We start from the raw sequence: 12,404 nt of genomic DNA, 5'->3' as shown, positions 1-12,404 counted from the left end.
TTACGACCCACTGGGTCCGGATGATGGTTTCAGTATGTCGCTCTGAGAGATGCAAGGAGGGAATGAGGCGGTGGGTGTTACGGGGCCCGAGGAGTTTGGGGACCCTGACAGCTGGGTCTGGTGTCACATGCTCCATCCTGGGTTCGGAAAGTCTCATGGGTTCCTTGTGGTTCATTATCCTTCAGCTTCCCAGGTAGGGAGTCGCTCTTGCCATTGGAGCTTTTTCCCTCCTTGGTTAGATTTATTCCTGGGTCGTTTATCCCTTTGGAAGTTGACTGTGCCCGGAGTTCATCGAGCGGGCAGCCCAGCCGCCCTGGTTCCTGGTTCCTCCGTCAGTCCCCCTCTTGCTGGTTCTTGCCACCGTGCATTGCTTTCAACTGGAGGGGAGGCCGAACCCCTGCTGGTGGGGGCGGGGAGGGGACTGGGGGGCACTGGGTGCCTCTTGGGATGAGCTCCTGGCCGTGGAAGGGGGACGAAGCCAGCCGATTCTCAAGTGTCCACCTGGCAAAGCCTGATAGAGGCCAGGGCCGGGTGCCCGGGACCGTGTAGTTGACAGTTGTTATGCCACAAAGCAGGCTGTCTTGATTACAGGTTATCTCCTTGTGCAGCACCCCCTGAGTCCCCTGATTGAGGGAGCTGCTGAGGCGCGCTCACCGCTCTGGTGGTGTCAGCTGCGGCCATGAGCTAACCAACCACAGAAGGTGCTGCAGAATCCTGGGTGAGATCACGGAGGTCCTCACCGGGTCCTTGTGGGCAGTGTGGAGGGGGTGTCGAGGAGGCAGTGCTTGGAGACGGAGGCTCGGAGGCTCGAGTCGGCTGACCCGAGCCTTAGGGCCCTTATCAGTGAGGGTGGGAACAGCAGCTTGATCTCTGATGGTTCAGAGGATTAATCGAGGCCTTGCACGGAAGGGCGGAGCACAAAGCACAGCGGAAGGGAGGTCCAGGGCCGCAGAGGCTTATCTTTCTCCTCCACCGCAGGTGAGTGCTTCCCCGGAGCCACACGGCCCTAGGGGCTGGGTGTCCTGCACGCTGTTGTGACCCATTTCACAGATGAGGAACCTCGAGGACGGGCAGGAGAGTGCTCTGCCCAGCCCAGTGGTGTGGGCATGGAGAACTAGGAGCCCTGTGAAGCCTGAGCTCCCAGCCACCAGGCTGTACTCTGCCTTGTCACCCTGGGCAGGTCACTGCCACCCTCTGTCTTGCTTTCCTTGTCTATAAAATGGGCACGAAGAGGCCCGCCCTGCCTCCGGAAAGACTCGGGAGGTTTCAATCCAGACAACACCTCAGACTTGGAAGCCCAAGGAAGTATTCGGGGACCCTCCAGGCCACCCCAGGACTCGGGTTTAACGACGTTTGGGGGAGTAGCCTTGAGACCTGTGGCTCCTCCAGCTGCCTCCTCTAAGGAATGCTGTGGAAATGGGGCCGGCGAGTCATTCATTCATTCGTGTATCCCTCACTGCCTATTCCTTCAGCAAACATTTGCTGGGCAGGCCTTTGGGTACCCCCTGGACTGTGCCCGGAAACCCACGTGCCTTTCTGCGGAGCTGGTGGGAGCAGAGCAGACCCGCCGGTCCTGCCCTTGGAGGAGGGACCTTGAGCACATGGTGGGGCTGGCCGGGGCCTGGGGTCAGGGAGGGCTCCCCTGCGGAGGTGGCTCTTAACCTCCCACTGGAGGATGAGCTGGATTTAGCCAGCAGGGTGGGGACAGGCAGAGGGCACAGCTCACAGGTCTGGAGGGAGTCCTGGCCCCCGCACATTCATGCACTGCAGTCCCAACCCCCAGTAGCTCAGAGTGAGACCTTTTCTGGGTAGAGGGTCTTGGTGGGGGGCCCGATCCACTGTGAGCAGTGTCCTTGTAAAAAAGGGGAAATCAGGACGTAGGCACGTCAAGAGGGCGACTCTGTGAGGACGGGGAGAGCGAGGCTGTCTGCAAGCCCAGCCGCGGGGCCTCGCGGGAAACCCACCCGGCCGACACGTTGATCCTGGGCGTCCAGCCTCCACCTGGTGAGCACGAGATCCTGGGTTTAAGCCCTCAGCCTGTGGCCCTCAATTACAGCAGCCGCAGGACACCAGTACGGCCCGTGGGACTGGAACGCGGGGTGAGTGGGCGGGAGTGGGTGAGGTGAGGTGGTGGGCCGCTCAAAGCTGGCTCAGGCCCCTCCCTGGCCTTGTCCTCCAGTGGTGGAGGTGACATAGTCCCGTGAGGTCAAGGATCGCGCCAGGGCCGGTCGCGGCCACAGGAAGGCCTGCTCCTTGGCCCGGTGCCCTCTTTCAAGGTGTCTGTTTTTGGAGAGGAGGCCTGGCAGAGTAGAAGCGGCTCTCCAACCAGACAGGCGGGAAGCCAAGCTGTCATTTTGGGCAAGGGGGCATTCGGTGCTGGGGGCCACTGTTGGGGGCAGAGGGTGGCCCTGCCCATGGACATTTTTCCCATCGTGGGCGCTCGGGTCCCTCTGGACCCCAGAGTTGCAGGTTAGCAGCCATGGCCCAGAGCCCCACAAACAACAATCATGATCGAAAAGAAGGCCAGGGCCCAGGGCCTTGCCTGTGAATGAGGTGAGATTACATAGCATTCTCTTGACGTCTTCTGTATGGAGAGAGGGTCTTGGCTCTGAGCCAGCCTGTCTAGGTGGTTGGGGACAGATCCAGCTTGCCGAGTTTCAAGCAGAAAGGTTTGGCTCGGGTAAGCAAGCCTGGAAAAGACAGTGGTGGCCTCAGAGCGCCTGGCCCTGCCCTGCAGGGATCTCTCCCTGGGTTCCGGCATGGCAGGGGTGAGGGGTGGAGAACCTTGCCTCCTCCCTCCGCGTCCCCCCAGGTCTCCTGTCCAGGGGCCTCCTCCCTGAAGCCCCCACCGACCTCGCTGAGCTCCGTGTGCGTGGCCATCAAATGGATGACCCCGGCCGCGAGTGGGAGAGGCAGTCAGCCAGGACCGGAGCTCTGTCCCTTCCCGCTCTGCTCATCTGAAGCACTCGGTGAGAACCGTGGGTCCACCCCTCGGCCGAGCTCCGGTCTGATTCGGTTCGGGTGTTGTTCCACGTCTCGAAGCGGGCGCGTAGCCGAGTATCCACCAAGCCGAACGTGGGTGGGGGACACACACAGTGCGGACAGCAGTCTGAGCTCCGTTAGATTTCTCTGGCAGTAAAGGGAGCTTCCCCACTGCTGCAGGGGCCCCACTCGTGGGTTTTTATGTTCCTCAGTGTTGGAGGGATCTAGTTTTCAGCACGACTTCTGAGCCCACCGTGGCGAGCAGCTTTGGAGGCCGCAGAAGTCCTGGAGATTTGGGCGGGAAGTCCCGCTCGACCTGAGGTCTCATTCCTCTGGGAGGCGGGGAGCGGGGGGCAGGGGAGCGTGGGGTAGGGGGCAGGGGAGCGGTGCTCGCTCTGCGGGGGCCCTGGGCTCAGCCGCCTGCAGCTGAGTGAGCGGATTTTGTGCGGCCAGTGCGGGGCCTTGGCCTGGGCCTCTGCTCGTCGCTGGCGGGGATGGGCCCCCGCACCCACTGCGAGCGAGCCCTGCAGCTGCCTCGGTGCGGTGGGCGGGCAGGGCCTGGACCACTGGGCTCACCCACATCCCTCCGTCCACGGCTCGGTCACCACCCACAGCCGGGTCTGCAGACTTGTACTTAGATGGGAGGTTCTCCAGTCCCAGCAGCGACTCCTTGACTCTGCTCGTTAGAGCCACAGAAAATGGCCCTGATGGGTGTGGCTGTTGCAATAAAGCTTTATTTACTAAAACAGACCTGAGGCCAGATTTGCCCCCTCCCCCCCCTCCCCGCTCCTGCCCTGGGGGTTCACGGTCCCGGATCTGTGGCATAGATTATACTAGTCTTTTCTGTCTTCTCAAACCGTTACTGGAACAGGAATCCCAACAACCCCGTCCCCACTGTGACCTTCCAGACCCGGGCAGACTCTGGACGCCACAGACTGGTGGGCAGGCACGAGACCCAGGTCACTGTCCCCTTTTAGCTCGGTGACCTGGAGCTGGTCCCATTCTCTGAATAAGGGGATTGATGGTGACACCCGTTTTACCCGTGCCGGGATCATTTTAAGAATTAAATGTGTGCACGTGGGGGAAGAGGCCCCAGGGACCATGAAGCGTCTCCTGGGTGGGGTGGGGGGACATTTGTCGCCGGGTGCGGAGAGGAGGCAGTTGGGCAGACACCGAGGCTGGTGTTTACCTCCACCCCTGTTGTGCACGTACCCCTTTTTGGTGCCGGGCGTTTGGTGCTTTTGTCTGATCTGCGGGATCGAGTCTCCAGTGGCCTGTGGCACGTTCTCTCTCTCTCTCTCTCTCTCAGTGCTGCTGGCTCCTGAGCTCCGGCTGTGCGAACGGCCACGAGAGGAGAAGCGCAGATCTCCCGCTTCAGCCCGGAGCCGTGCACGTCTTGCCGCCGGTTAGCGGAAAGGGTCTCATTTCAGGTGCCACGTAATCAGAGACGTGGGCTTTGTGGCCGCACGTTCCCTGCTGCAAAACACATGCAATTCTTCTGAAGTGAGAGGGAGGGCGCGGGAGAGCCTCCGTCAGGCTGTTTGTGGACCCCCGGGGATTAATAACAAATAAACTTCAGCAGAGAATGTTCTGCGGGCCTGGCTGTGTGTGTACTCATAGCCCGTGACTCCAGCCCTGGGCTTTTGGCCTAAGTTAAGGGAGCTCCGGTGACCTTGTCGGGAGCCAGGTGAGGGGTTCTGTGTCTCGGGGAGCTAGTTTCAGACTTGGCCACAATGGCAAAAGGGAGAGAAGCCACTACCCACATCCATCCACCTTTTTAAAAAGATTTTATTTATTTATTTGACAGACAGAGATCACAAGCAGGCAGAGAGACAGAGGCAGAGAGAGAGAGAGAGAGAAGCAGGCTCCCCGCTGAGCAGAGAGCCTGATGCGGGCTCAATCCCGGACCCTGAGATGGTGATCTGAGCTGAAGGCAGAGGCTTAACCCACTGAGCCCCCCAGGCGTCTCCCACACCCCCCGCATTCCCTGTTGGTGGAAGGAGCCCTTTCTGTGGTTGGCATGTGTTTACTAGGGGAAGCTTATGCCAGGGGCCATTTTGCTGAGTCAGTGGCCCATAGCAGGCCCCAAAGGAAGGAGCCCTGGAGAGGAGATTGAGCAGAAGGTCTCTATGATGGGCTGAGTTGTATCCCCACCCCCTCAGCCCCAAAGATGTACTAAAGTCCTAAACCCTAGCGCCTGTGAATGTGACCTCATTTGGAAATAGGGTCTTTGCAGATGTGATTTCCATGTAAGCTAGGACGAGGTCCTGTAGTGGGGCAGGCTGCTAATCCAGCGTGATTGGAGATGGAGACGCGGTGAGAAGGCCGCGTGATTACGGCAGCCACAAGCCAGCGAGCAGCCTGGGATGGACAGCCGCCACCAGACACCAGGGGGCGGGGAAGGGGAAGGAGTGTGCCCTGGAGCCGTCAGAGGGAGCACGGCCCTGCCACCTTGCTCTCAGCCTGTGGGGGGACGCATGTCTGTGTGAAGCTCCCCAGTGTGCGGTCATCTCTTACAGCGGCCGGGACTGTGGGTCCCGTCGCAGTCTTCTCTGGCCGCGGGCCTGATGACCAGCTCAGTGGTTCTCCAGCCCCTGAGGCCGTGAGTGACGCTGGAAGGTCGCCCGTGGACTTGGAGTTCGAGGGCTTCCCCTGGAAGCACTCGGTGACGGAGCCGGCCTTGTGTGCGTGCGACTGGGCAGAGCCAGCCCAGGAGAGGCCAGAGGACTTCAGACTCGGTTTCCCCTCCCCTGGTGCCGGAGGTGCTGGAAACATTCGTGTTCTGCCCTCGCCCCCGTCCTAAATCCCCCTGCCCCTGGGAAATGCGAAAAACATGTGTTATGAATTCTGTGAACCATTGGAAAGTCCAGGTAGAGAGAGAAAAGAAGTAGATACCTCAGACCGGGCGAGCCTGCCGGTCTCTGCGGAAATCCATGCCGCCACAGCCGAGAGACCCTGAGACGTGCCAGTGTGGCCAGGTGCCGACAAAACCCTTCACAGGAGTGGGTCTGGGGCCAGACTTGGCCCACTGGCCGTACTTTGCCAGTCCTGGTGTAAACCAGCGGTCACCAGACCCCTCATCAGTTGGACACATTCTGCTTTCTAGAATGTTCTCTGAGAGATGGGCATTTAAAGGGCTCTGTTACTGCTGCCTTCCACGACGATCACCTGAAGGGAGAATTATAGCCTGATACGGGCAGCGAGGGTGAGCCAGCTGAGATTTCTTTCCACGAGACACGGCGGCTCGGGGCCCAGAAAGGACACCTCAAGGACATTGTGCCAAGTGAACCACGTCCCAGAAAGACAAATGCTGTAGGATTCTCTTTATATGGGGTCCCTAAAGCAGGCAGCTTCAGGGAGATAGGAAGCAGGGCCTGGGTGCCAGGGGCTGGGGGACGGGGGAGGGGAAGTTGTGTAGTGGGGACAGGTCGCAGTTGGGGAAGACGGAGAAGTTGTGGAGGTGGGCGGTGGTGGTGACTGTTGGAAGGGAGTGGGAAGGTGCTTAATGCCTTGAGCGGTACACGTAACAGTGGATAAAATGGTGAATTTTTTGTTATGGATATTTTACCAGAATGTAAAAAATAAAGGAGAAAATCCTGGGAAACATTGCATGCACAGAAGAGTGTACATATGTCCAGTGTTAAGACTAACCCTAGCCCTAACTTAAAAAGTACCCACAGCCCTAGTGCTGGGCTTAAGTGATGTGTCCCATACCTCTCCTGACTCCTCCCACACCACCCCTGACTCCTCCCACACCACCCCTGACTCCTCCCACACCACCCCTGACTCCTCCCACACCACCCCTGACTCCTCCCACACCACCCATGACTCCTCCCACACCACCCATGACTCCTCCCACACCACCCCTGACTCCTCCCACACCACCCTGCCGACTACCCCAACAGAGGTCACCCACCCCCACCCTGAGCGTGGTCTTAGCATTCGTTTGCCTTCCCGGTACAGTTACCACGTGTGCGCACAGCCCTGTGTGTGTGGTTGTGCCTGACTTTGAACGCTCCGTGCCAGGATCCACACCGCGTGCGTCCCTGTGACCCTGGAGGTTGCCCAGGGGCACACACAGCTCAGCTCTGCTCCCCCCCCCCGCACCACTTTGTTGGACCCCAGGTCAGAGGCCCCCTGACTGGAACTGAGGCGATGCTGGGCTGAGTTTTGAGTTTGACACCGGGAGAGCAGGCGGGGAGAGGTGTGGACAGCGGGCTCCCGCGTCTGCCTGCAGCGTCCTCTACCTTCTGACTCTTGCTGGGCGAGTCACGCTGCCTCTGTGGCCCAGGTTTTCCCATCGGCCCTATCTGAATACGATGCCCACAAACAGCACCGGGAGGTGGTCAGAAAGGCGGCTGGCGGAGAGCCTCGGTCCGGTCCTTACTGGGTGGGCCCCGCTGCTGATCGTTTCGTTGCAAAAAACGTTCGGTGTGTAAATTTATCGTTCCATTTGTGGGAAAATTAAACACATTTAAGAATAAATTAAATTAGGGGATTTGTGATCATTAGCTGCGTAAATGGTTTTTTGAGAAATGTAATGTACCAGGCAAGATCTGGCGCGCGGCGGCGGGCTCCCTAAGTACTTGCTAGAACGAAGGACGATGCGATGAGCCAGTCAAGTCATATATAGTGGGATTATTTGGTTCTGAAGCTAATGAGGTGACGGAGAGTGGGAACAGCTGCTAAAAATGATCCCGCGCTTGCAGAAAACCCAGAGATGGGAAGAGAGGCTCGTGCTGGGTTGCAGCTGCGTCCGGGGCCCGTCTGGGACCGCGGTTTCAAAGCCCGCGTTTATCGCAGCCTCAGCAGACCTGTCTCAGGGGTGCACCTGCCTCGGACAAGCTCGGGAAGCCAACGGATAGGAACCGGAATGCCGGTTTTGTGGCTTTGACAGCGCCAGGTGCGCTGGGATCCCGAGTCTCCATCCTCTGCACCTGGCCTCCAGGGCGTGGCGGGTGGAGGGGTGAGTCCTTCCTAATTCCTGGTGGTCGTGGGCGTGTTGACACATCCTGCCAGCCCCTGCCTCTGTCGCCCTGTGGTCACCCTCCCTCCTCTGTGTCTCGTTTCCGAATTTCCCTCTCCTTACAAGCACCCCAGTTGGGCCCACCCTAAGCCGGTAGGACCCCCTCTTAACTTGGTAACACCTGCAAAGGTCCTCTGTCCAGATAAGGGCCCATGCTCCGGTTCCGGGAGGTTGTGGATTCTGGGGTTCCCAGTGCCCCTGTACTTAGCAAGTGTCTAAAACCTGTCGGTGATTATTCCTCTGAGGGTTCTTCTCGTGGATGAGCGCAGGATGGGGACGAATCGTAAGCACACCGTTCATCGTATTTGGTCTGGGTGCCGCGTGCTCGGTTCCTCTGGAAGTCTGTGCTTGGTTTGGAAGGGGAAGGAGGCTTGGTTCTTTCTCTTTTCCCTTGAAAACGACTGTGGAGGGTGCGTCTTCCCAGTGCCCATGGCTCCCAAACAGATAAGTCCTTTTAGATTAACTTCTGCTTTATAATTTCATGCTGTACAGTTTTTTTGAGGCTTGAGAGAAACAATTTTTCCTGATACTCGCTCCTATAGAATGAACACCGCTCACTCTCCGCCTTGGGGAGTTGAACGGGCTGGGACAGTGTCTCTTTCTTGTCCTAAAGGGAAAAGGCCACGAAATGTGGCTGTTGGGTGTCCATTCAGAATCTCGGGTGCTGCGTGTCGACGATCCAGGCTGAGGAAAGTGTGTCTTACGGCTCTGCCTGTGACAGTCTCCCTTGGCTTGTTTGACAGGCGCAGAGGCGTGTCATTAAACAGGTACAAAGACGCCTGTCACTGGGTTTTAAATAGCACTTGTCATCCTCCTGGTGGTGCATCTGCCTAGCATAATGGAGGGATGGATGCCACCGTCCCAGGCGGCGTTCTCCCCCGCCCTGCGACGCTTTCTCTCCTTGTCATCAGGGGAAACCTTTTTGCTTATGTTCTGAGGAGGTGGAAAGGATTCGGAAACAAAGGGTAACCTCTTGCACGAGAATTTCGTGGCTGATCGGCACAGGGTATCTTCTGCTCCAGTATCAGGGGCCGGGTGGGAGGGGCGGGTGAGGAATTGCTTTCAAGAGGAAACTTCCAGAAGTGGAGCCGGAGAAACGGAGGCTGAGCTGGAAGCGAGGGAAATCGGCGGTGAGAAAGGTGGCCGAAGCCAGATGCTCCGGGGCCCACGTCCCCGGGTTTTGGGGGTGGGGGTGAGGACACCTGGCCTCGTGCGGGTGCCACCTGCTGGGTCGGAACCTTGGCTCAGTGCCAGCTGGGGACGAGGCCGAATGAGGCATCGGGGCCCAGACGGAAGTCGAGATGCCGCCGGCTCCCTGGAGCATGGGCCCCGAGGATTGAGTCTGGCGTCGCTCAGGAAGAGATGTGACGGAGGAGAGGGAGGTGCTGGGCTCTGATCCTTCCTTCTGGAACACCCTGGGCTCCCGTCGACACGGTTCGCACATTGTTCCCGCCCCAGCAGCCACCAGTCTGTTCTCTGCATCTACACGCTGGTGTGTGTGTGTGTGTGTGTGTGTGTGTGTGTGTGTGTGTGTTTAATCTACCTATATCCATATGCATCCCTGTATAGGACTCTTTCTGAGGAGACCACGGGGTTCCTGATTCTCTTACATGTTTCAGTTGGACACTTGGTTTCCTTGTGGAAGCTGGGCGGCGCCTCTCGTGACTGACCGTCTGTGATTTCTGTGCCCCGGGGAGCTGAGCACTGGCTTCGGGCATCTGCTTGACTGACTCGGCTGCCTCGGCTGCCTCGGCTGCTGAGAAGACCCCCCCCCCCCAGCACAGCCTCTGTGTGTTGGCGGAAGGCCCCTGTCCCACGGGGTGGTCGCCGCTCCCGAGGGCTGGCAAGGGCCTTCCTGCCTCCGCCCTGCTCAACCTCCAGGGGCGTCCCCCTGGGCACCAGTGCCCTCTGCTGTCCTGGTGGCGGGCTCTGTGTTGTTTTAGGTTTGCAGGGCTTGTCATTACAAAATACCGTAGACTGTGTGGCTGAAGCAACAGTAACTTAACGTGCTTACCGTTCTGCAAGTCCCAGGTCAAGGTGCTGGAGGGCTTGCTTTCTCTCGCCGCTTGCTGATGGTGTCATCCCTCTGCGTGTCCCCTCTGACCCCATTGTACCTTAATGTCCTTTTAAAAGGCTCTGTCTCCAAATCCCGCCACATTCTGAGATCCTGGGGGTGAACACTCTGACATTCGAATTCTGGGGGGAAGGTAGCCCAGAGTGACCCAAACACGAGAGCCAGGAAAACGGGGTCAGCCTTGGGCCTGCATTGGCTTTGGGTGTCTTGTACTTGCTTTGTCAGTCCCTTGGCCTCACCTCGGCATGATTCCTGGTTTGTGCCATGTCTCGTGAGGGGGGTGCATGTGGGATGGGGCATGGGTGCCCCAGGGAGCGGGGGATCCTGATGTCTGTGACTGCTCCAGGCCCCAGAGCACCTTTCTGGAACTCTGTCGGCAGGAGGGCCAGCTCCGGGCACCGGTGCCTCCGTGGGGCTCATGCACTCCCCCGTGAGCAAACCTGGGGACTGGTGGATCCGTCGAGCAACAACTGTGAGAAGGATGTGTCTCCTCGGGGTCGGGGATCGCTCGTAATTATCACAAGTAGGAGGTGCTCCAGCGTCCTGGTGTCCGGTGCCAGAGGAACTTGCTTGTCCCTGTGACAACCCCCGGGAGCTCAGCCACGTGGAAATGCAGATGTGGCCTGTCCAGGTCACCCAGCGGGTGTGGGGTCCAGGGCTGGGCTCAGCTTTTGAAACCTGCTGGTGTGTCCAGTGGCCAAAGCGGGGAGCAGATCTAGTTCTGCTCCCCCTCCCCAACCATTCCAGGATCTTCCTGCCCCCCTCCCCCCGCCCCACCCCGGGGAAGGGAGCAACACGGAAAGCAAATCTGCCAGCCTCCCCAGTTTGGGGGGCCTGGGCTCTGGCTTGGGCTTTCTGTTCCGGTGTCTGATTTCCGTTGTCGTGGAAACGGGGTGACAGGTGTTCCTTGTTAGCACAGGGATGCTCCTGATGGGAGTCGGCAACTGGAAGGCAGCTAGGGGCACCTTGCCCTGGAGCCCGGCCTTCAGCCCTAGGCCCGGATCGAAGGCTTATCGGAGGCCGGCGTCTGCGGGGCCGTTCTTCCCCTGAAGCCGCAGCACCACGACCGGCTCCCACCGCGGGAATGGATACTCCCTTCCTTCCTTCTCTGTGCGCTGGGGGTCGGTTTTCCTGCGGCAGTTTGCTGGCCCACGAGGCGGTTGGCAGTGAGGATAGAAATAGTGTTTTGTGGTTAGCAGGGTTCTATCATCTGAAAGCAGCCCTGTCCTCGGGGCGGCCCCATCCCTCGTGGCCTTCCTCAGGGCACCCTGAGGAGACCTTTCCCACAAATCGCAAGTCATGGGGTCCCTGCCCCTGTCCATATATGAACGGAATGTGTGCGCCCCAGCCCCCCGCCTGGTGCCCGCTGGCCTGGCGCTCGTCTGTGTTTCTCGCGCGTCCTCCCGCCGCACCGGCTCCCAGCCAGTGAGTGCCCCCTGTTTTCTGACCCATTTTCCACAGGAGTGAAACCCCAGGCGGGTCCTAATTCCTCCTCTGCTTGATGGGGGAGGGTTGTTGAGACAAGAGTGGGACCTGGGCTGGCCGTCGGATTTACTGGGAAGGGGACGAGGACTTTGGCGTGAGGACAGTGGGGTAAGAGGGTCCTTGGGAATCCCCCTCGGCCCCGATGGGTGGCCGCCCGCTGTGTGCACCGCAGCGTGTCAGGACGTTTCCATCCTCCAGAGGGGGGGGGGTCATGTGGGTCTTTGGAACGTTTGGAACGTTTTCAGGGACAAGTGACGGTGATGCTGCTTTTAGAGGCTACATGATATGATGAGTTTCTTTTTAGTGACCTTTTGGTTTTGTCTTTCCCCTTTACCTGGCTGTTATTGGCCAGGATCTGGCTCTTGTCATCACCCCCTGGATAAGCGATTCATTCTGCCTTTTCTCCGGGAGCAGCAGACGGTGGAGGGCGATCACGTGGAGCAGGCAGGGGTGAGCCCGGCGCTGCTTGTCATCAGCTCGGATGCTGGCTCCTGGCACCATCCCCCGATGCTCTGTCTTCCCTCCTGGGAAGGAGACAGTGGGAAAGGTGGCGTGCCTCGTGCGCTCCTCGTGAAGCTTCATGGTTGAGGAAACCAAAGTCCAGAGAGGTTCACTGAGCTGCCCAAGGTCACACAGCAGTTGGAGCTCTCCACGTCAGCTTGAAGGCCGTCTCTCCCTGGCCTGCGGGGGACAGTGAGATGGTGGCTGTTCAGAGGCCCCTGTGCCTCTGACGCCGAGAAAGCTCCAACAGGTGCTCCTTCCCCATCCGGTGGAGTAAAACACACATTTCCCCTGGGCTCTGCCTGGTTAAAAAAAAAAAAAAGGACAGTGGTGCTC

The 12,404-nt window shown here is 59.1% G+C and overlaps 1 protein-coding gene across 3 annotated transcripts in view; it reads left to right on the top strand.

Annotated features, from left to right (window-relative positions):
- Nucleotides 1-12,404, top strand: part of PARVB (parvin beta) — a 92,729-nt gene that overhangs the window by 14,273 nt on the left and 66,052 nt on the right. Inside the window, exon 1 of one of the 3 annotated variants that reach the window (XM_004771154.3) lies at nt 11,423-11,507. The exons of the other annotated variants lie outside the window; for them this stretch is intronic. Within the exon in view, the coding sequence (XP_004771211.1) occupies nt 11,507 (1 nt within the window). The 5' untranslated portion in view covers nt 11,423-11,506. Of the gene's footprint in view, nt 1-11,422; nt 11,508-12,404 lie in introns of those variants that run through there. 3 annotated transcript variants of the gene reach the window in all.

The sequence above is a fragment of the Mustela putorius genome, unplaced genomic scaffold, assembly GCF_011764305.1.
Source record: "Mustela putorius furo isolate JIRA1106 unplaced genomic scaffold, ASM1176430v1.1 tig00000738_pilon_pilon_pilon, whole genome shotgun sequence".
NCBI classification, from domain to species: Eukaryota; Metazoa; Chordata; class Mammalia; order Carnivora; family Mustelidae; genus Mustela; species Mustela putorius.
The sequence above is the reverse complement of the archived record's forward strand: the minus strand, read 5'-3'. Positions and strand labels throughout refer to the sequence as shown.